General features: G+C 42.2%; 3 protein-coding genes across 3 annotated transcripts; 2 read left to right on the top strand and 1 right to left on the bottom strand.

Moving 5' to 3' along the window:
* Positions 1 to 1,824: 1,824 nt before the first annotated feature.
* Positions 1,825 to 4,848, top strand: LOC127758345 (ubiquitin-conjugating enzyme E2 36). The gene is made up of 8 exons (XM_052283911.1): positions 1,825 to 2,006; positions 2,163 to 2,190; positions 2,304 to 2,390; positions 3,041 to 3,099; positions 3,889 to 3,930; positions 4,010 to 4,083; positions 4,342 to 4,439; positions 4,531 to 4,848. The coding sequence occupies exons 1-8, from the start codon at positions 1,971 to 1,973 to the stop codon at positions 4,566 to 4,568; spliced, it is 462 nt and encodes a 153-aa protein (XP_052139871.1). The 5' UTR covers positions 1,825 to 1,970; the 3' UTR covers positions 4,569 to 4,848.
* Positions 4,849 to 6,653: 1,805 nt separating this feature from the next.
* LOC127760578 (uncharacterized) lies at positions 6,654 to 13,330 on the top strand. The gene is made up of 11 exons (XM_052284861.1): positions 6,654 to 6,858; positions 7,000 to 7,194; positions 7,304 to 7,350; positions 7,987 to 8,052; positions 8,150 to 8,257; positions 9,077 to 9,143; positions 9,761 to 9,845; positions 10,802 to 10,962; positions 11,375 to 11,476; positions 12,150 to 12,372; positions 12,917 to 13,330. Exons 1-11 carry the CDS (start codon positions 6,814 to 6,816, stop codon positions 13,048 to 13,050), a joined length of 1,233 nt encoding a protein of 410 aa, XP_052140821.1. The 5' UTR covers positions 6,654 to 6,813; the 3' UTR covers positions 13,051 to 13,330.
* A 2,132-nt stretch (positions 13,331 to 15,462) lies between these two features.
* On the bottom strand, positions 15,463 to 17,303 carry LOC127765452 (uncharacterized). Its single transcript, XM_052290364.1, has one exon. The coding sequence runs from the start codon at positions 16,851 to 16,853 to the stop codon at positions 15,678 to 15,680; it is 1,176 nt and encodes a 391-aa protein (XP_052146324.1). The 5' UTR covers positions 16,854 to 17,303; the 3' UTR covers positions 15,463 to 15,677.
* Positions 17,304 to 24,183: the final 6,880 nt, after the last annotated feature.

The following is a 24,183-nucleotide window of genomic DNA, read 5'->3' as shown; positions in this document are numbered from 1 at the left end:
GAGGAGGTGAGGGGCTATAACCTTTTTAATCTCACTCATATAGTCACATAGGTTATCAAATGTTCTTATTGTGTTTAACCTCCTTTTCAAAAGTATGGTGTTATGTTAAATTAATAGAACCAGAAAGTACAACACCCACCGTCACTGTGCTTGTTTCCGAGTTGACATGAGGTGCCCTTACGTATTTGTTAATTAAGATCAACATTTGGACATGCTTTAGTTCCAAGATTTTTCATGTTAGCTTCACCCTGCACAATGTTTGGCTCTAGATCTAGAGATACCGAAAACTTCTTAATTACACCTCCCTTATCACCTCACTTTGCACATGTCCTAAGGAATTCTTAAGTTTTTCACCTTAATTTAAATATAACATATATTAAGGTCTCCATAGGAACCCATGATTTCACATGGAATAGTTCAATTAGATTTTGTAAGGGGACGAATGAAGTTATAGTTTTTTTTCACATGAATTAGTTCAATCCACAAGAAATGAGATAAACTTCTATATTTAAAAAGAAATCTTGATACCTTTAATTTTTGTGATTAGCATGTTGCGCGCTCTCTAACCATAGCACATTGTTGCTAAAAGCACATGAAGTAGCTTGAGAAAAGTAGATATGGTTAAGCTGATTTTGGGGTTTTTTTTATTACAAAGAGATAAAAGGTTTAATTTATATTGACGGAGAAGCACACCTATGTAAAAGATTTTAGAGAGTATTAGTGTTTGGTGGGAGATATTCTCCCTCCCTCTCTCAATATTGTAATAACATCTAGTTTACAAAGTGCTTTGTGTAATTTGTTCTTCTTCTTGAGCAATGGTGTCTTCTTTATTTGTGAGAGGGAGGTTCCTTTTGGGTACCCGGGAAGAGATCCAGTGGATAAGCCTTTTTCTGCTACTTATGCCCCTTAACCCTTATATATCCTTTATCGCTCCCTCTTTGATTCACCACTCCTCTCTCTGTTACGATACCATGTTCCTCACCTCTGTACCCCACTAATCACCCATCTTCCTAATCAACTTGAGTGCCTATTTTATACCCTTATGATCGCCCTCATTCTCTCTCGCCTAACTTGAGACATAGTTACGCTAGTCTCCTTCTAAACCCAACCATTGCTGATTCAATAAAGATGGTTTGGTTTGCACTCAATGTTCGTCACAGTTAAAGTGGTGTAGAAGATGCATCCACAATCCCTAGCTAGTAAGTTCTCTCTATCTGCCTCTTCCTTGCCCACTTCGGCGAGATGCTAAAGATATTTCTTAAGTGACTTTATTCAATGAACCGACGAATCTCATCCCCGAGAAAAAAAATTCAGTTCTAAAAAATGTGCTACCTATAATTCAATATTTTATTTATGATTAACATATATTATTACGTACAAGTCGGTGATCTTTCAACATAATTTTTATGAGATCAAAGATATACTCCTGGTTCCGTTCTTAGAGCATGTGTTAGAGGGGCACATTCACGAAGTGTAAGTGTTGGTATTGGGTGTGTGCGCATGTGTGTTTGTCGTGTATTAAAAAAAACCCTACTGTATCTCTAGTAGTAATAACTGCACCTTTCATCCTTGTCACTAGCAAATTATACTTTAGATATTTTTGAGGCTGAGGGCGTGCTTATCTTTGCCCTAAAGTCCCACAAATAATCCCCAGGGATTAATCTCGGCCGTTCATGATCCCATCGCACGGCTGGGATAACGCTCAGGCACCGCACTAGTAGCAGAAGAAAAAAGCTACCGGGGCGGGCCACAGTCTCTCCACTATAGCAAAAGGGAAACGCGTCCGTGCGCCCGTGTATAATAGCGGGCGATCCACCCGTCGTCTCGTCTCCCCCGTTTCCCCCACCCTCGGCTGACGGTTCCTCCTCTTCCTCCCTCCCGATCCCCTCCCCCGCACGAAACTCAAAGCATCCCCGGCGCCGCAGCTCCCCGGAGGAGGAAGCCCCCGCGCCCCGCCCCGACCAGATCCGATGGCCAACAGCAACCTCCCCCGGCGAATCATCAAGGTCGCGCCTCCGATCTGATTGCCTGGGCGTAGATCTCCCCACGCCTCTAACCCGATTCCCCCCTTTTCTTTTCTTTTTTTTTTTTGATTTTCCCTTTCTGTGCTGATTTTTTGTTTTTGCTGTCTGTGTGTTCGCGTCTGGTTTGGATCTGCGCAGGAGACGCAGCGACTCCTCAGCGAGCCAGGTGCGGGCGGTTTTTTTTTTTTTATGTATCGCGGATTTTGGCGATGGTGTTGTGTTTTTCCGTGGTTTGGGTTCGTGTTGTTCTGATGGTTTTGGGTTGGTTTGTTTGTGCAGCGCCGGGAATCAGCGCGTCTCCGTCGGAGGAGAACATGCGCTACTTCAACGTCATGATCCTTGGCCCGGCACAGTCCCCCTATGAAGGTACGGCACCCGATGGATACGTTATTTGTTGTAGAGGGTGTTACGGCTCCCGATGGATATGTTATTTGTTGTAGAGGGTGGTAGATTAGGGCGTTTCTAGGTATACCGCAGAATTGGGTGATTCTGTATAAACCCAATTACTAGAAGTGTTAATTATGTGTCAGTCATGGACGGGCACGCATTTCGTAAGCCTGCTTTTGCTTGATTAGGCTGGTTCTTTTGCACTTACCAGTTTTAGTTTCTCGGGCGGCGGGCACTTGCATGTTCTATGTGTCTCATATTCCCTTTCTAGTATGAAGTTAGTAATGCTAAAACACTAGTGACTTTTAGCAATAATGTTCTAAACTCGGATTATATACGTGACTTATAAGTGCTTTTCCTTTATGTGTTAACTTGTTTGATGCTTTGTGCGGCAAAGGTTGCCCTTGATTTTCCATAACCAAATTGATCTCTTCGATTTATTTGATTAGACTAATTATGAGTATTGATATTGTTGGCTTTTCATGTTGTGATGTATAATTTAAATATTTCCTTTCTTAAACCCTTTTTGCGTTAATTCGGGTTGGATATATAATGGGTGTTAACAGTTAGTAGCTTTAGATGGTTTATTCTATTATCATTTGGCTTCCTGATATTGTTCTTTCTATCAGGTGGAGTTTTTAAGCTTGAACTCTTTTTACCCGAGGAATATCCTATGGCTGCTCCAAAGGTAACAAGACATAGATAAACTTTGGTTATGTTTTATATGATATTATGGGGACTGTATACCTTCAAGCTAATTATGTCGTATTTAGAATTGCGTGTGGTTATATACTCATATTAAAAGTCAGGACATTTCTGCATTCATTGACTTGTGTTGTGAAGTGGAGCATTAATTTGGTGACATTGGACTCATGCATATAACCAAATACAGGAAAGTAGCTGAAACATTTAATTTGTTTGAACCATTCTTTGGCAAAAATTTTTTTTTATTCTTTATAGCCTAATTTTTAGTTACCCATATTTAATCGTGTCGCTCTGGAACCATCGTTGGTTTTATATGTTATATGTGATGCCTTGTTGGTAATAGTTTTGTTACATTTGCTTGATTTCCTTTTAGGGATAACGCAAACCCTGCCTATTTGAGATGTAATTTGCAATGAGATCCTGTGCCAAGGACCAAGGTTGTAAGATATACTTTTGGTCCTGTGGGAACTTTTAGCTGTGTCCTGAGCATCAGCACGCCATTGCTTCTCTTGACCGTCTTTTTGCTTCAAGTTCTTAAAGGTGTTCTTAACATCACATTGTTCGTTTGGTGTTCAGCCAAATTATACCTTGATTAGTTATTTTTTTAGTCTGTTTGGCTTGACAATGTCATAGATTGGAAGGGTGAAGAAATATTACTCATATGTTATACAACCATACCGGATTATTGTCTACTTCAGTCTCCCTAAGTGTAAAGCTATATAATTCATTATTGTCTACCTCAGTCTCCATTTTTTCTTTGTTGCGTATGCAGGTTAGGTTCCTGACCAAAATATACCACCCCAACATTGACAAGGTTTGCAGTCACATTCCTCTTTGTTATTTAGTTTACTTCGTAATACATTGTTTATTCATTAATAGGTTTACTTTTGTAGCTTGGTAGGATATGCCTTGACATTCTCAAGGACAAATGGAGCCCAGCCCTTCAGATTCGGACAGTTCTTTTGAGGTCTCTCCCCCGTTGCCTGCACATGTGTATTAGCTTTTTATATCCTGCACAAATTCCTTGTCTGCTAAGCTGTTGTCTTATTACGATTGACATGATTTCTGTTGAATTTGAATTATTTGTTAGCTTACCTGCATTTAGTAATTTTATCACTGCCCTTGATGTGTTTTTCCAACAAAAACTCTTGAGCATTGTCAACTATTGGAAGTTAGGGGTATCACTTTGCTATACTTACCTTGTGACAACACTCTTTTTTTTCAGTATCCAGGCACTCCTAAGTGCACCAAACCCTGATGATCCTCTCTCTGATAACATTGCAAAGCACTGGAAAGCCAATGAAGCAGAAGCTGTTGAAACAGGTAAATTGAAGCTAGCAATCCAGTTAACAGTGTCTCCCCTCACACTCTGATTTTATTGGTTGCCTGATAAGCGATGGTCTGGCATTTGCAGCAAAGGAGTGGACTCGCCTGTATGCCAGCGGTGCATAAAACCCAATGCCTCTCGTGATGTAATAACCCGTCATGCTTTAGCCTTAATCAAATGCCATTTGCTTGATAAGAACAAACTGGAGATATTGGCAGTGGAAGGGAGTTTAAATGACTACCGCTTGAATTATTTGTCTGTATACATGTGGTTGGTTCCCTTTACCCTAGGGCACCCTTGACTAATCAGTATCTGTGGTAGAACTTGGTGCTCCTCCAATATATTTATTACTTTATGTTGGAAAACTTAAATTGTTGAAATTGGATCTTTGTTCGTGTTGCTGCACTTTGTACCCTCTAGTTTCTGTTACCTGGGAAATGGGAGATAGTTCCGACGAAGCCTGACGGGACGATTTGGCAAAATCGGTTGCGGTTGTCGTCGACTTGTGGCATCGTCTTGCCACTTTGTTGGCAAAGTACTACCGTACTTGTATGCCTGTAGCTTGTCAACTGCATATATAAGCGTATACGCCTTCCAAACGTGCGTTTCGATTTGGCAGATGTACTGTATGTGCTGTCGCAGGTGCCCCTTTGTTTTGTTTTTTCTTTTTCAATATCAGTTCGGCGAACATAAGTGCAACATGGTATTGTTCTCTTATATTTTTTCTGGCCTTTGTGGTTTGATTTTTATTTGAGGGGATTTTGACCTTAATTGCTGCTCGTCAAAATTCCAAACAGCGTACTTCATGCCCCGGTCATCCAAAGCAGCCATTAGCTGGACCATTTCAGTTTCTTTGGCTTGCGAATTTGATGATGTTGACGGGAATAAGCTACGGGGTCGCCCACGGGCTCACGCACTCGCAAATGATTGGAACCGTGGATGGCTGTGAGCCTGTGAGCACGCAGCGGAGCCTTCACGAAGCGAACGCCTGTCTGCGCATGCTGCAAACGTGGCTTTATCGGGTAAATTGGAACCATGCCATTATAATTTTGTAAAGTTTGAGATATGCTATCGGTATCTCAATGACACGTAGAACCCACGTGAGTCAATGGCATATGAGTCAGGATGACATATCTCAAATTTTACAAAATTATAATGGCATGGTTCCAATTTTCCCATAAATACTACCTTCGTTTTTTAATAGATGACGCCGTTGACTTTTTCTCACATGTTTGACCATTCGTCTCATTCAAAAAATTTACGTAATTATAATTTATTTTGCTACGAGTTGTTTTATCACTCATAGTACCTAAAGTGTGATTTATATCTTATACATTTACATAAAATTTTTAAATAAGATGAATAGTTAAACATATGAGAAAAAGTCAACGGCGTTATCTATTAAAAAATGGAAGGAGTATTAAATTAAACAGAAAACGACCATTCTTCCCTGCAACTCAGCGAAGGCCTGGAACATCTCTCTCGCTGGAATATTCTGAAGCTGCTATGTCAACCTTGGAACTAACGACTCGTGCATTCATTCACTTGTACTCTTTAAAGTTTAAACAGGAGTGCTACTACTAGTAGCACTTGGTTCAAACAGTACAATGAGCATTTTAAACAAGTTTAACTACGGAGGTTATAGCTAACCTCTAATTTTATCCACACCATCCACTCATCAATTTTAAAGTTTACAAATCTCTAGTACTAGTAAACTAGCTTCTAATCCATTACTGCAAAATGCAAATCTGCAATACTCTCTTATTCTCTCATCTTCCCTCTTCCCTCTTGTATGAAGAGCGGCATCTCACTTTTCTTCATATACTCGTTTACTATCTTCATTTTAAAATATAAAAATATAGTACTAGTATGGATGGGTTGATTTTACCTATTTTAGTAGTTTAGATTGGTAGTAATATAATAATAAGTCTAATCTCATCTTTAGTTGTTCTGTTTATACATAGCAAGCGATTAAGAGTTTATCATAGTAGTACTGTACTTGCTTCAACAGTAGTAGCACTGTAGCTACAGCTATAGCCGCACCACTGCAGGTAGCATCACTGACACGCGGGCCCTGCCCACGTGGTCGGTAGCGGGTCGCCCTGCCCACGGTGTCAGCCTCAAGTGGGGAGGTCCCCGCCCGGTGCAAAATCAGCGCAGATTCGCCCGCCTGTCCCCGGTAGCGACTACCCCCCCTCTCCTCCTAGCAGTTGTAGCAAGTCCAACTCCAACCCAGCGCCTCCGCTCCTCCTCACCTCGCCAGCTCGTCCGCTTGCCCCGCACCGCAACCGCGGCGCGGAGGAGGAGAGCTCTCGCGCCGCGCGTGCGCGCGCGCGTGCGGGCGTGCGCGGGCGATCGAGTCCGATCGCCATGACCGGCGCCGACGAGCCGTCCATCACCCGCTGGACCTTCGAGGTGACCTGACTCCGCACCACTCTCTCCCTTTGGCTTTCTGTTTGATTCGATTCCTCTCCTCTCCTCCCCGCTGTCCTGTTCCCTTTTTCACCCTTCGTCGCTGTCGCGCGTGCTGAGATCGTGTCCGTTTCGCGTGCGCAGGACTTCGAGGTCTACTACGAGGTGCGCCTCGGCATCCGCCGCGAGCCCGGGGGAGATGAAGACGGCGACGGCGACGGCGGCGGAGGTCGCGGCTACGCGCCGCTTGGATCCGGCTCCGCGGGCAGCACCCGCCTCTCCGCGGCGCACGCCAACGGCGGCGCCGACCTGGCCGTCTTCGAGCAGTTCGAGCGGCTGGTGCGTCCGCCCTTCTCTCTCTATATCCCCCCTCTGCTCTGGATGATAAGTTGTTACTGCTTCAGGGATGATTTTGTGATTTTTTTTGCCTTCTCTGTTTTGGTGCCAGGAGAGGAAGGTGGAGCTGCGGAATGGAGCAATTGAAGCTGGGCCTCCGTAAGACTCGTTGCTTTCTATGGAGTATAGTACATCCAGTTTGACTGCATTTTTTCTATCTGAATTGTGAAAACTTCCTCTGAAGTTATTTGGTTTTTGTCTGGTGTAAAATTGTTAGCTCCTTCGTTGGCGGGATGAAATTTAATTGTGACCAAAGTGGTTGATCCGATCCTGATTTGGGCATTAGCTAATATGGGATCAAAACCATGCATTGTATTTCAGTTGTCCAAACCTTAGAAATAGCAACCTTATGATGATTTTGTTGCTATAGTTGTCTGCATGCATGCATTTTAAGCAGTTTTATGTCTGGCATATACTATGGAAAATAGTATTTGCTATAAGTATCTCAAATGTAAACATTAGTTTTTTCATTTTTAGTGATGCTATTAGTTTATAGTACAACAAAATTGCTGGAACTTATCGCTTTAATGTCAATTAGATATCTGGTTATTCCTAACAGTACCTACTATATTCAAAGGAAGTTTCCAGCTATATTTTCCCCTGTTCAACCATTAATTCTGAAGTATTATTGTATTGTCCAGTCACACAATAAAACTCCCCAGCCCATTCCTTTCTTTCACCTATCATGTATATTACACATGTATCTTTGTGATAACTGACTTAAGATCTTTGCAGGCAGAAATCCCTACTTCCTTCTTTTGAATCTGCAGAAATGCGCAATTTAGCTGAGACATTGTTGAGGTAACACTGCCTTTTGGTAAATGTGGCCAGACTTATCTATTTGGTACTGTAATGTATACAGACTTATAACCATACCTTCTTGGTGTAATGCCAATAGGGATATCATTCGTGGGAGTCCAGATGTCAAATGGGAAAGCATTAAAGGTTTGGAGAATGCAAAGCGTCTTCTGAAAGAAGCAGTTGTGATGCCTATAAAATACCCCAAGTAGGTTTCTGTCTTCTCACAGAAATAATATATATGATATATGCTCACAACATAGGCCGTGTTTAGTTCCTTTTCAATTTTTTTTTTGAAGTATACGGACACACATTTGAAGTATTAAACGTAGACTAATAACAAAACAAATTATAGATTCCGCCTGTAAACTGCGAGACGAATCTATTAAGCCTAACTCTTTTCTGCTTATAGAATCTCAAAATTCTTGATATGACCTGCAATACCAAGAAGATGTGTCTCTTCCTAACTTCCTTTCATCAATGTATAGCATAGGCAGACGAACTATCTAAACACTTTTGAACAAGTAACTTTGTCGTTTAACATGTCTGGAAAATATTTTCATACCTGACATTCGTGGCTCAAAAGATTGTTGCATTCTTGCATCGAAATTTGTGATTGGTGATGCTTCGCATATCTGCATGGTCATGTTTGCATATTTAAAAGGTCAGATCAGATCTCCCTAAGATTGCATTTAAGCAACCACTGTTATTCATGATAATATGTCGCATACCATTTACTTTAACTCTTTCAGTTTGATGATACAATGCCCCATGTGTGTGTTTTTGGTATCTTCTGAAGAAAGTTTTTTGGTAGATGTAGAATCTTTACCAGTCAGGCAATTATTTATCTAACCTGTATATTCGTTTTGCTAGTTGTTACACCGCATGCTTTCTATATCGTTTTTTGCTAATTAGATTCAGGAAAAAACTCCCAAATTAGCTTATCTGATGGCTTCTATAACTTGTGTTAGAAATCAGTATTTTGGACCTACCATTGGTTCTCAATTATTTTCTTTTTGAACTGTAGGTACTTCAAAGGTCTGCTATCACCTTGGAAAGGTATATTGCTTTTTGGTCCACCAGGAACAGGAAAGGTTTGCACCTTACAAAGATCATTTCATTTTAGTTGTATAGTGTATATGCTAAGACTATATTGTTATCTTTGTACTATTTAGATGCTTAGCAAGGAACTTTTCTTGTATATTGTAAGATTATTTTTTTGGCATAACAATGAATCTATGTTCTCCCTGTCCTAAAATATGTTACATTTCATCATGGACTATAGTGGTTGAATTATTTGGTGAAGTATCTTTGTTTTATATTATTGCTGCCTTGTATTAAAAAAAACATCAATCGCCATTTGAAATACTCTACTGGGATTCACCTCAGCATTTGTCTGTTAAAGATAGTAGATTTACCTCAGCATTTATCTGTCAAAGATCATAGATAATTAAATTATTTTACACATATAACTATATAGTTAGCACCTACAATAAGCTGTGGCTGGTCTGTTATGTTTTGCCTTGCTTCTTTTGTCTTTTGTGCTACAGAACGTTCCACTAGTCTATTGCATTTGTTTATGTACTTGTTTGCATACGTTTCCCTTCATATCAACTCCGTTTCCATTCCATATGTTGCTTGTCGTGCTATACGAACTCAAATTGCTGATCATGTATGCTTGATGTAACTGTTTTGATATATTTTGTTTCAGACAATGCTAGCAAAAGCTGTGGCTACTGAGTGCAAAACAACCTTCTTCAATATTTCAGCCTCATCAATTGTCAGTAAATGGCGTGGTATGGCATTACTTTTGCTTGCGTTCTGAGATGCATTTGCATTGTTTCCCTTTTAATGCTATTGTTGTTGTAGTATCTACTTCTTGTCATGTTGTATTGCTTGTATGACCAACTAATCATGTAGATATGTGATACATGCATGCACTATTTTTTTGTGTTTCTATCTGCTCTTTATATATTTTTTAAAGCAATCCGTATTAGCAAATTTCTATAGATTTACATTGGATAGTATTTACTCTTCCAAGTTTTATAAAGTTAATACATGTTTCTCCAGCATTAAAGAGGTCCACAGTTAACTATTCATTGATACTACTCAACTGTATCCTTAAACTCACTTAAGCGCCACCAATAGGACTGAAACATTCATAATTCTTTTTTTTTTTTCATTTCCTTCTTTCTATATTCCCCTAACAGGCAGTTATCTTTTGGCCTCATGTACTAGCAGCTTGAAAGATATCAATAATCACTGTTGTGCATGACAGTATTCTATGGATCCTAGCATATGCCACATTTCTTTTGGACTTAATGAAACCATCAAATCTTCTCCTTCACCCTTGCATACCATGTTATGGCACCCAATGGTGTAGGGCTTCCATAGCCATTGTTGGCCACTGCCCACTGACCACTGGCTCCCTATTTGCACCAGAGCCTACTAGCCTAATACTCCTCTGCCACCCTCACTCTGCCTGTACATTTTGTGGAACATTGTATATCCAACAGCACTAACCTTTGTGGAACAATCACCTCATCCTTTTCATTCATCAATTTGGAAGAACAGATATGTGGAACTATATAATTCCTTCTTGCTATTAATAACAGATGGATGAACCTGTACCTGACTAGATCGAACTTATAACTTCTAACTCACATCCTTACCATACATGATATTCTGTCCTTGCTCCATTTCTATCGATATTTTAGTAAGTTTTCCCTACCTAATAGTTACAACGGTGCAGGTGATTCGGAGAAACTAGTGAAAGTCTTATTTGAGCTTGCAAGGCATCATGCACCATCCACCATTTTTCTCGATGAGATTGATGCTATTATTAGCCAACGTGGTGAAGCTCGTAGTGAACATGAAGCCAGTCGGCGATTGAAGACTGAGCTATTAATACAGGTAGCATTCTTGAGGCTTTGTAAAGTGATTATGCTGAAACTTTCACTGCTTCATAAGTAGTATGAGTTTCTCAGCCCTAAATTGTGAACATAACCCTATGGAGGAAAATTAACAAAGAACAAACTCTTTAGATATCATATATCTCAGCATATGGGATTCTGTTAAAAAGGACGCGAATATTAGGGAAGGATCTAATATCAAATAATTAGAAGGGGTGAGGCTTCGAACCCAGGTTGTCTAGCCCACCATCTTGTGGAGCTAGCCGGAAGACCCTTGGTGGTTCTCAACATACAGGATTCTGTTAGTATATGAAACCTTTCATAAATTGATATGTATAATAATCCTGAACTTGTGTGATTTCATTCACATGGTGATAAAAGCAGTCATGAATTCTGATAATTTGTTGCTGCAGATGGATGGGTTAACTAAGACAGATGATCTCGTTTTTGTTCTAGCCGCCACAAATTTGCCATGGGAACTGGATGCAGCAATGTTGCGCCGTTTGGAGAAACGTGTATCCTTTTTTCTCAAACCATCTTGTAATTTCTTTGTTCACGAGTGCTCCTAAATACTACTCTGTAATTGCCAGTTTTGCTATTAGGTAAACTCCCTTGTTTTGTCCGCAAATGCTTGATGTTTTGGACAAAATCTGGTTAAACTTTTGAAACCTTGACTATCGATGAACTTTAAAAACTTAGTTCAAAAACATAAATATGATATGCTTTGATTTGTTTTAAAGTACTTCCAACATCTCATAAACTTATTAGATTTTATAAACCTATTCTAATAAAATCATGGTAACAATCGCACCTTGAAGACCATGAAAAAAAATTCAAATCTCAAATATGTTTAACCAGAAGGAACAATACCAAAGATCATTTTCTTATGTGAGGAACTACTGATTTGAATTTCAGATTGAGAATAAGTGATTTCTTATTATGTAGTAAAGAGAATGTTTGATGATGAACATTTATGTAGCCTATTTCCAATGCTTGCCTTAAATCTATTTGTAGTTGTAACTGACACATCATAGGCTTCTTAGTGAAGTTATTGTTTGTACTAAAAACTGTTAAAGAATTCAATCTCGATTCTTGTATCTTTTCTTATTGCGATACTGGAGTTTGTATATAGGACCACACTTGATTTTTCCACATAAAAAGGGAAATCCATCCTTAACTTGCAATTAGATTCTTGTTCCCTTACCAGAGCAAGAAGCTAGACATGCCATGTTTGAAGAGCTCTTGCCATCTGTTCCTGGCACAATGAATATCCCGTATGATGTTCTTGTGGAGAAAACTGAAGGATATTCAGGCTCTGATATACGCCTTGTGTGCAAGGAGGCGGCAATGCAACCCCTTAGAAGGTTAATGTCGGTTCTTGAAGGAAGGCAAGAAGAAGTGCCTGAGGATGGTACGTGATATATCTTGAACTTGTGATTTCCTAACTTCCCAGCAACTTAATTTTCTGTTATCTTCTTCCTTTTTCTTCCTTTTTTCATCCTTATTTCTATCCCCTTTTCCTGTTTCTTGACATTGTTCCATTTTGACTCACCATTAATACAATGGTTATAAGGTAGAGCCTCTCTACCTTTTGCGTCAAAAAAAAAAAAAACCCAGCAACTCATACTCACCTTTATTGTGTACAAGTACAAGAACAAAGATAATGTGCCTACCAGGGAACTTATAGACTTAATTTTCTTTGTTTAGTAATTAGTACTCATTACAACTTCAGTGAGTTTAAGTTCTGTAGACTTGTATGTTTGCATTCAGTAGCTGAAAAAACCGAACCCGTATAAAGAAACAGTAGCAACAAAAGAAGAATTTATATTCCTCCATGGCGCCTCCAATGCCACATAAAAGTATGCTATAATTTCACTGCACAAAAAATGATCCTGCTGCTCACATTATCGAAGTCAGTGATACAGTAGGACTTATTTTGGGGGGAAATGTTGCAGAGTTGCCTGAAGTTGGTCCAGTAACGACAGAAGACATTGAGCTTGCACTAAGGAATACACGGCCATCTGCTCATCTTCATGTACATAGATACGAAAAATTCAATCAAGACTATGGCAGTCATGTCCTCAGCTAAAGGTGAGTTGCAAAAGCAAAGGTTATTTGCACAACATAGATTGCTGAATTTCCTCCTTGAAGCTTGAACTGTTCCCTAGTATTGTGGAAATCCTCCTGACGGAATCTTGCCGATAAGACTTTTCATTTGCACCTAGTATGGTTGATAGAATGCTGAATTACCGCTGATGTATTTACAACTAATGAGCATTCTCTTTACACAATATTTGTTCCTGTACCATGTATATTATCATTTGTTTGACGAATAATAAGCTATTTGGGTAATCCTTGCCCTTTCGGAATATGAGAGAAACATTGTACATTTGTACTGGGTACCACCAACCCCTGTCCTCTTGTCCCTGTTTCTTCTATTTGTGGCAATTAATTATGCTAATGGACTAAAAAACTTCCTCCAGCTCCGTCAGATAATGCAGCGGCTTTTGCTATTTGCATCGGGTAGCCATGATTCTCTCTAGGCCACTACCTGCTGCTTAGTCCAAATTAGATGGCAACAATAGCGGAAGAAACATGTATTTGGAATCAAACAGTCCTCTTCAACAACCAACTGCCTCCCTAATATATCCCGCGTGTGGTACTGTACCAGCCAGCCAACCCCTCGTTTGCTACCACGTAAGATCCACTATAACTAACAAAGTCCATACATTAGTCATACTTTATACAGAGAATTGTGATGCCGATATAGGTACAGTTATACGATCGCGCAAATTAAGCGTCTAGTGCGTCATCGAATCCCCACATCCAACCTGCCTTTCCGTCCAAGCTGTTTAAAACTATACAAGAATAGCACCAGAGTTCTTTTGGTATAATGGTACCAGCCAGTTTAACTTGTAATCTGTGAGATCTTCCAAGACGTATGAGGCATAGTTCCCGTGGCGAACCGACGTGGAATCGATGATCCCAAGAACTGATTAACTTAAACACAAGAGGGCTTGTTAATCTACGGCTCCGTCTGCGCGCCACATCGACCGATCGATATGATGAGCGACCGCACGTACGCCCTGAGCAATCACTAGCCTGATATCATCTCCTATATAAAGCTCGTCGTCGAGGCTAGCATACATCCAACGACGTACACGCCTACGTACCTACACACAGACACAGTAGCTCGCTCGCTAGCTAAGCCGTCGACGTCGCACACACGCACCTGACGACGTAGTTAAGCAGTTGAAATTAAGCTAACTGTAGCGCGTAGCACTTGATTTACTTATGGCGAGGCGTGTCGGCGTCGTTGTGGCCGTGATCGCGGCGTGCGTGCTGCTGGTGGTCGGGATGACGGCGCCGCCCGTCGACGCCGCGGCGGCGGCGGCGGCACGGCGGCTGGGCAACGGGAGGGACGCCGCCGTGACTGATCCGGCCTTGGAGGCAATGATGCCGGCGCAGACGACGGTGGCACCGGTGGTGGCGGACGGCGGCGACGTCGACGTCTCCGGGTCAAAGAGGCTCAGCCCCGGAGGACCAGACCCGCAGCATCACTGAGATGTAGTATATCTCACCATATATACGCGCTCATTCTTGATTCTTGCATTGCATTGTGTGCTCGTTTCTCCAGTTTTGTGTGCCAGCGCTTGTGTGTGAGCGAGAGAGCGTTGTGTGCTCGTTTCTCCAGTTTTGTGTGCCAGTGTGTGTGTGTGTGAGAGAGAGAGAGAGAGCTGCGCGAGAGCTCTAACCTGCCAATAAAGAGCCGGATAGTGCCGCAGTTTGGAAGAGGTTATGCCCAAAGTTTTTTTGGAAGAGATGTAGTGAGTGTATTTTGTACGATACATTTCTACTCCTTTATATTAAGAGCATATGACTAATTCGCCGTGTGCCACTATGTATCACTTAGAAAATGAGACATACATAACACATGTTCAATAAAATTCCTCAGATAACCTCTGGCAAATTCAAAATCGTCAGGATGCGTTATGACAGGTCCAAGGAGAGGTGAGATATGGCCAGAGTGTAGCTTCTAATAAGGAGAGCACAGAGCATGCAGGCAATAATCCTCTAATAATCCTGTCAAGTGTGATTGACTATACATGTGTCCCGTTATAAATCTGCAGTGCCAACTGATGTACTTTACAGAATTTGTTCAGCATGTTGTACTGGGAACACTGTCTCCCATTACTGCTGGAAAGAAAGAAAGAAAGGGCAAACATGATGTAATAACTGATAACAGTTCATTCCCTTCAAAATTCTTGTAAAATTCCTACTATGTTCCAAAGTTGACCTTAGAATGGAGATGGCTCAAAAGATCTAAAAACAGTTCATTCCCTTCAAAATTCTTGTAAAATTCCTATGTTCCAAAGGAGACCTTAGAATGGAGATGGCTCAAAAGATCTAAAAACCTGCGCAAAAACTTGACAAGTATACTTCAAGGGTGACCTAATCAGACTAGGTAAAAAAACTAAATTAAACTTGGTGAAGGCGCATGGAGCATCCACAACACAAAAAAGAAAGTCATTGATGGAGTATTGTTTTGTTTGCACCATATCAAGAACTCAAGGTACATTTTCTTTTGATAGATACTAGTCTGCCTCTATAGCACAAACATGCAGAATCGGAGAAATCTAAGCCAAAGCAGAAGGTACTACTAGCCACTAGCCAGGGACTACCACAACATTTCACTGATCCTTTGCACGATATGGATCAGGGGACAAGCCAGATTGGAGGCGAGCAATCCGCGGTAAATCCACGAGGGAATTGCCGGGAGCCGGCTCTGATCTTCTTACCATCCCTGTAAATGCCCATGTTGTACCTGCTCCCGTTGTTCATCACCATGGAGTCGCACATGTCGACGTTGGCGTCGTCGAGGAAGTAGATGGTGTCCTCCTTGAGCATCTTGAACTGCGACACCTCGACCGCCCTGGAGCAGCCTCGCCGGAGGAAGAGCGCCCGCCCGGACAGCTCGTGGATCTCCAGCCAGTACGCCCCCGTGGGGAGGAGGCTCATCTCGAAGACCCGGAACATGCGCGTGCGCCGCCGCACGCGGGGGTTGCCCGTGCAGTGGCGCACCACCATGAGCAGCTTCCCGCGGGACTCCACCAGGTAGCGCGTCGCGATGAACGACGCCGGCAGGTGGTTGGCGCGGCGGCGCATCTGGTAGGATGCGCAGGTCATCTCCAGCAGCGCGTTGGGGTCGCGGCCGGCGCGGGGCGCGAACACCAGGACTTCCTCCCTGTTGGTGAGGACGTGGAAGCCCTGCTTCTCCTCGCCGCTGTAGTAGATGATGTCCTGGATCACGTCCGGCTCAGGCCGGCTCGCGATCCAGTGCCTGGACATCCCAGGCTGCCAGAAGGCGATGTTGGAGGCGCTCGAGACGTGCGCGGCGGCGATGCAGTCCGGCGAGGCGGGCGGCGCGGAGAAGACGATGGTGCGGACGAGCATGGGGTGGTGGCTGGTGACGGTCACGGGCCCGTACCCGTGGGCGTAGGGGACCTCGAGCCTCAGCTTCTCCGGGAGGGTAACCCTCACGCCGGTGAAGAGGTTGACGGCCGCGAACCCTCGCCACGGGTCCACGGCGACGGCGACCCAGCCGCCGTCGTGGGCGCCGCACAGGCGCGCGCCGCGGACGCCCTCCGGGAGGGTGAGGTGGCGGGTGGCGCCGGAGTGGAGGCTGAAGAAGGACGGCGCGTCGCGGGACGGGAGGAGCAGCCACGGGAGCCCCCGCTGCGGGGCGTCGACGAAGGCCGCGGCGGTGCGCCACGGGCGGCAGACGGCCGCGAAGCAGGCGCGGTCGGCGAGGCAGCTCAGCTGCTCGAAGATGACGCCGAGAAGCTCGGGCGGGAGGCCATCGGACCACGGCGGCCGTGGCGAACGAGCCATGAGAGACCTTACCTTTCAAATTTACGGATTAAGGGAGCTGATTGGAGCCTGGCCACCGTCGCCGCGCGCCGCCGGCTGACGGCGAAATCCGGCGCCGCCCGTCGCCGGTGAGCGGCGAGCTCTGACGCTGCGCGTCTCTGGCGGCGATCAACCGATTGGGGATCGGGGCACCGGGGAGCGATTAGGGATTAGGGATTAGGGATTTAGGGATCGGGAAATTGGGGGGAAATTTTCGTTGTGGGTTTAACTTCAGATCGATGTGGCTGCCAGGCAGATGCTGGGGTTTCTCTAGAAGGTACTAGTAGGAAATAATTTAGAATAGTTTTATGAGGATTAATTGTTTGCCAATTCTGGGTTTAGCCATTTGTGTATTGGGAAGAAAAGGTGATTAAGCCTGTTATAGCTGAATGCTGGGATAGGGTTATTTTGATTTTTTTTCCCCCTTTTGGATAGAGGGTTAATTTAGACTTTTTTGGCTGGATAAGATTAGCATTATCTCACCTCTATCTCTATCTATTTTAAGACATTGAGGATAAGATGAACAGTACTACGTGTGAAGTAAACATTTAAAATCATCTTATCCTCTACGTCCCAAAATGGATAAATGATAGAGATAAGATAATGATAATTTTCTTCAGGCAACAAAGTCCTAAAGAATAACTTCGAATTAACCCTCCAAGCAAAAGGAAAAGAAACCCGGAAAATGTTTCAACTTATGTAAAAATATGTTTTAGATGCTTCACCATTCAATAAAAAATGTCTCAACAAAAAAATATTTTAGATGCTTCATTGATCAATGAAAAATATTTCATCGCTTAATGAAAAGTGTTTCAAGCAAATGCAACATTGAGAAAAATGATTGAAACATCAAATTCTTGCTATTTGCAACATCCGACAAAAGAAAGAATAAAACACTCCAATACGAAAAAGTGCAACAAAGAGAGAACAATGATCTGCAACAAACCTATTCTCTGCCTTGTTCCTCTACTCTGCTGGCTGGATTCATCTTCTTCCTTATCCCTAGTAGTATTAAGTAGTACAAACAAGGAGAAACATCTAGAGCTCCGTTGCCAGCATCGGATCGAGCGTCCCCGAGTGCTGGAATCGCTAGATCTGACGCCTTTAAGCCTCGCTAGCACCAGATCAGGCTTTCTCAAGCCCGACTGTCGTTTGATCGGGTGCTCCGAGCATCGACACTGCCAGAGCTGGTGTCGGTGCTACCTCACCACTGCTTGTCCACTACCGTGCTCTCCGAGGGAAGAACGGAAGTGTATAGGAAGCTGTCAGGAAGGAAGGAAATAGAGAAATGGGGGTGGTGCGCGGGACATGTGGAGAGAGAAAAAAAGGAGGAGCATGATCTGTGACAGATGTGGACGGAAACTTCGAAGTGGGGGCGGCGTCCGATGCATCTTATACGCTTGGATGACTGGCTAGTAGTACTTTCGGATTAGTTGTACATGTGTTCATAATACGCAAATTCGTGTCATTTGGAATCTCTTCGTTTGAGGGTGGATAATTTCTAATGACTTCCCATGTTATACTAAAATACTAATTGGAGATGATCTTATCTTGACAAAATTCTTTATGAAATTGCTTGCGGCCGAACGTATGACCAAATAAAAATGGCAACATATCCTATGCACACATGCCCTCACGTGTACACACGTGCACACCAACTAAAAAATGTCACCAAAAAATCTAGAAAAAATCATACACATACTTTCAATTGTATTACACCTAGGGTTAAAATCTTAACGTCAAATTCATTATATTTTAGCCGTAACAAAAAAAACAAAAAATCTGACAGTTTTAAGGTTGCAATTTTGTCAGAATTTTATCTTTTTTGTTATTCTCTATGTAGAATGAATTTGAAGATGCGACTTTGCACGTAGATGTAATACTATTGAAAGTACATGTATGAATTTTCCTAGAATTTTTTGTGATAATTTTTAGTTGGTGTACATGGTGTGTACACGCGAGGGCCTGTGTGCATAGGATACGCTCCCAATAAAAATATTAGAAACTCCATTAACTTCCACCATCCACTTTCCAAAGTAGGAGTGTAACACTCATTACACGTATAGATTTGAGGTTTCACCGGCAAGCCTCCCCTCGTCAATCTCACTACCATTGTCCATTGTAACAACGTGGGTCATGCCCACTCTCCTCCTCCTCTAGTGCCGCCACATCTACGTTGTGTCGTTGTCTTTGTCTTGCTCTTGGTCTAGATCCGATTCATCTGAAGCTTCATCTGATGAGTGTCCCCCTGTCGAGCTTGCCACCACCATCAGCTTCAATGTCACAGTTCAAACTTTACAAATTTCAGTGGCACACACGAATAAGAATGGTTGGTTTTCAACCGGACAATTTTGTAATTGCATGAATCCAATTAAGCCTAGATTTTCCAAAATACTATATTGGTCCTCTATCATAATTATGTGCTAGCTACTTAAGAAATATAATTCTGAAGGTGAAAATTTTCATTTAAAAAAATTAAAGGGGGTAAATTATTTGACCCCTTCTCAAAATTTGTTTTTTGGAATGAAACTATAATCAAATTTGATGAATTTTATACAACAATTTGGCCAAAGTTCAAACTGAACTAAAAATAATCTTGGTTTTCAACCATCGCTGAAACTTATGAATTTCATCATTGTTTTAAGAATTATTTTGAAAGTTCAAATTTTGGTTTCAGAATTTGGGGTAAGATTGTTTTACCCATTTGATTTTTTTATAATTTATTTTTCCACCGTGGATCTTATTTTTTTTAATAGCTAGCACATAAGTATAAAAGAGGAGGCATTATTATAAGTCATTTTGGAAAAATCTCATGATCAACTAATAAAATGGGCATAGAAGTGATTAAAATGAAAACCAAGGATATGCTACATGAAGCAAATTTTAGATGTGTAGAAGGAACGAAGTGAAAACTCAGAGTTACCTAAGGAATTTTCTGTGTCTTTGTAGACATGCAGGTGACCGTACTTGCATGCTCTATATGCACTGACTTAGAAAATGTTATTGACCATTTTCATTTACTTCCATACCATTATAGCATATTAGTGACATCAAAATGGTGAATTTTTCCATTCATCCCATGCATGATGCTCTTTCTAACAATAATATCCCAACCATAAATGGAACGCTATGGAAGTTGAAAGTTCCACTCAAGATCAAATTTAGTATTTACAACACATGGTGTTATGTTGACAAAACATAACATTGCAATAGGAATTTAGAGTTGAAGTAAAAGAAAGTGTTGCATAACAGCCACAACACTATGCAAACTGAGCGAATTAGCCCCTCAAACTGAATTGGTGGTTTTAATCCTACATGGCACTATGGTCCACTTGTCGCCCCCTCACATGTCATCCTGTTCCTCCTCGGCTCATCCCAAATCCCTCCTGGAATCACACAAGGCTTGGTTTATGGAATGGCAACTGTGCTAATTAAGCATGGGGTAATTAGTAGTAATCCTTAAGTTACTAGCGTTAAGCCTCGCCGGTGTGATGTCTAGGCGGCCATGTGCTTGTTGCTGAGGATGCCTTTAGAAGAAGCGCCCCAACACCACTACGCCGAGCTCGGAAAATGAAGCGCACGGTCGCTGGCGGATATGAGATTACATGCCGTGAGCAGCGTGGCCTTGGTGGTCTTCTGCGAGGAGACAGTGCTCCCAATAAACGCTGACAAGCGGGCCGCACATGCCGTGCGTTCTCGAGATGGCATCCAGAATGAGGCCGAGATGGCTGCCGGACGAGGTGAGCTCGTGGAGCACGATGGCTAGCTGCATTCGTCCATGTGGCAAGCATTGCAAGATCACCATCCACGGTCTCCCCTGTGAGCTACCTACAGAACACAACAGGCTCCTCGCAAAGAGAGAGTGAGATAAGAAAGAGAGAGTACAAGCGAGAGGTGGAAGATGGTTCTCCTTTTTTTTTTTATTGAAAATATCTTGATTGGATCGCCACATCGGTGCCATGCATGTGAACTGATCATTTGTCGAATCGGAGCAAAACTGCCTCTTATTGAGTCAGTGGTTGTGTGTCTGGTTTGCAAAGTTTAAGGTTGTAAATATCTCGTATTAGAGTTTAGGTAGTAAATCAAACTTTTACGGCCACCTATTGGAACCACCTATTGACGTGAACAATGGTTAATATCCAACATGATCTAATAGATAGCTTACTACTCGTATCATGTATACAATCTTTGTGTATATAGAACTAAGTCATTAATTGTATTATAGATAACTTATTGTTATACCATCTTGATATGATGTAGAAAGGTTATATAGGCAGGAGCCGTTTAACCATTGTTCATTTCCTTAGTATATCTCATTTCTTTTGTTATTGGTTAGTAGACCTCGATTAAACCTCTAAAATGCAAGTTATGGTCCGAGTTTCTTTGTGTAACATTCCACTTGGCTTTGTCGAAATGGCATTATGTTTGTGAAGAAAAAAAAGGAAAACCGGTAGTCCTGTGCAGATCATTTTTGTATGCACCAATTGCCTGAGGCTTTAGCACAAGGATTCTTAAACTGTGGCGGTCCAAACTCCAAACAAACCACTCATTGGAGCAAGTGGCCATGGAACTATTCAAATGGCGGCTTAATAGTAGTGAATTCTTCTGAGAGAGAATCGTGTACAATTATTTTAGGACTGTAGTGTACACCTACCCACAAAAATTAGTAATACAGTCTGGGAAAGCCACTAGCTAGGGCATTATCGAAATCCTCACATGCAACCAACGAACCAGACCGGTTTATGCAAATAACGTCACAACGACATTAACCACTCGAACGGAAAGCAAGCGGTCTTCTGGTCCAAAAACCAGAAATACACGGTTGTGGATCAATGAGATTGTGAGAATCTTCTGAAGACGAATCAAGTTTCGTGTTAGCGCAAATCGACGTGGAAGATCGACCATAAGAAACTAATTAACTCAACGCAAGAGGGTCTATTAATTCTCGCCCTCACGTATGCCCTACTCGACTCGAGCCAAGCTTCCCTCTATATATAAGCTCGTAGGGGGCTAGCTCTTGATCATCATCACTGGAAGATATACACAGATAATACAACTGTCTCGATCGACCGATCGACGTACGCAGTAGTAGCTAGCCGTCGTCGTCGAGCACAAGCGAAACCGCACGTAAACGTGATCAAAGTTAACTACATATGGCTAGGCGTGCCAGCATTATTGTTGCGGCCGTGATCGCCGCGTGCGTCCTGCTGGTCTGTATGACGACGTCGTCCGTCGTCGACGCGGCGGCGGCTGCGCCTGCACGGCGGCTGCTGGGGAGCGGGAGGGACGACGACGCCGTGGCGGCGCCGGTCGTGGACGTGGCTGCGGTCGCGGAGCCAATAATGCAGCAGCCGGCCCAGATGGTGGCACCTGTGGTGGCAGACGGCGACGACGGCGGCGTCGTGCCCGCGGGGTCCAAGAGGCTCAGCCCTGGAGGACCGGATCCTCAGCATCACTGAGCTAGAGATCGATCATCATATACTCCACCATCTCGCTTTAGATCATTTTGCGTTGTATTTTTGCTCGTTTCGATCTCCAGCTTTGAGTGTGGCGCAGTGTGTGCGTCGGTGTGTGCGTGTGAGTCAGCGAGTGTATGACGCTGTGCATGTGTGAATGTACTGTCTTGAGAGAGAGGGAGAGAGAGGACTTCGCGTTCTCTTTCACTCCTTGGTGTCAATAAATTAAAGTGCCAAATAGTGTACTGGCTTGGCATACGTACGTTAATTCCTTTTGCAGAGATAATGTATACAACCGAGTCACACATATATATATATACTAGAAAAATACCCGTGCGTTGCAACGGGTAAAAATATTTTTGGATCGCACACATTATACGCTTTGTTTTGGGCTGAAAGCTCATTTCTTCATTTCTTTTCAGTCGCAGCCTAGCTCGCTACCTCTCTGCTTGCCTACCTCTTTTTGACCTAGCTCACAAGTAAAGTTGTAGGCCCAGCTCGCATAGCTCGCTGCTCTTTTCAACAACGGGTAAAAATATTTTTGGATCGCTATACATTATATTCTTTAGTTTTGTGCCAAAATCCCATTTATTCATGTCTTTTCAGTACTAACCCAACCTGTTATCTCCCTCTACTTTGCAAAATCATAGGGAAAATAAATGAGAAAGTAGTGGATAATCAATTTTTGTAATCAATTGAAGAAGGGCACACATGGAAGGCACATCGATGTGGCAGCGGCGCTAGGGTTCGGCCTGGCAAAAAAATAAAAAAAATAGGGAGTAAAAAAAGAACGGAGAAAAAGAAAAAGGGCAAAAAAAAAAAGGAACGGAAAAAAGGGGATAAAAAAGAGACGAAAAAAATAACGGAAAAGGAGAAAAAAAGGCGGCGGAAAGAAAAAAGCGGAAGACGGAAAAAAAGGAAAATACGGTGAAAATAGCGAAAAAAGAGAGAAAAAGAGACGGACGAAAAAAAATTTCCGGAAACCTTACGTATTTTCTTATTAGGTATATATATATATATGCGCGCGCGCGCGTATATGTCTGTGTATGTATGTATGTGTATATATATATATGTATGTATATATATATATACATGTATATATATGTATGTATATGTATATATATATATATGTGTGTGTGTGGGGGGGGGGGGGGCAGTGTTTCTATATATACATGTAGCTGAATGACACAACCTTTTGGAATGAATGAAAGTTTATGTTTGATATTGTGCCCGTGTTGTTTAAATATGCACTCGATTCTCTTACGATCTATACACCCTCGAATATTATACTTTCTCCGTTTCACAATGTAAATCATTCTAACATTTCCCACATTCATATTGATATTAATGAATCCAGATAGATATATATATCTAGATTCATTAACATAATGTGGGAAATACTAGAATGACTTACATTGTAAAATGGAGGGAGTAGTTAACAAAGAATAAAATGACTTATATTAGAACGGGTTCAGTTAGTGGTTCATATGGAAGGTGTGGCTAGGGAGAGATCACCAAATTATTTGACGTTGCGAGCAGGTAATTATGATCATCAAACTCTCATATTGTAAACGCGTCGTCGTTATGAGTATAATTATGGTCGCTAAGATTTGAATCTATGTAGCATACCACACTAGGTGTGTTTCTCTATCAAATATAGGGCCCCTTTGAATTGCAAGATTGAGAAAACGTAGGAATAGGAAAAACGTAGGATTTTGATAGAAATGTAAGTGTAAAACAAAGGATTGTAAAATACAAAAAAAAACACATAAATGACTGTTTGATTGAACCGCAGGAAAAACACCGGAATTAGATAAGAGAGATATACTCAAAGGAAAGAGGTTGAAGCTCTCATT

This window comes from Oryza glaberrima, chromosome 1 (assembly GCF_000147395.1).
Source record: "Oryza glaberrima chromosome 1, OglaRS2, whole genome shotgun sequence".
Taxonomy (NCBI): domain Eukaryota; kingdom Viridiplantae; phylum Streptophyta; class Magnoliopsida; order Poales; family Poaceae; genus Oryza; species Oryza glaberrima.
This window is presented reverse-complemented; position numbering and strand designations above follow the sequence as displayed.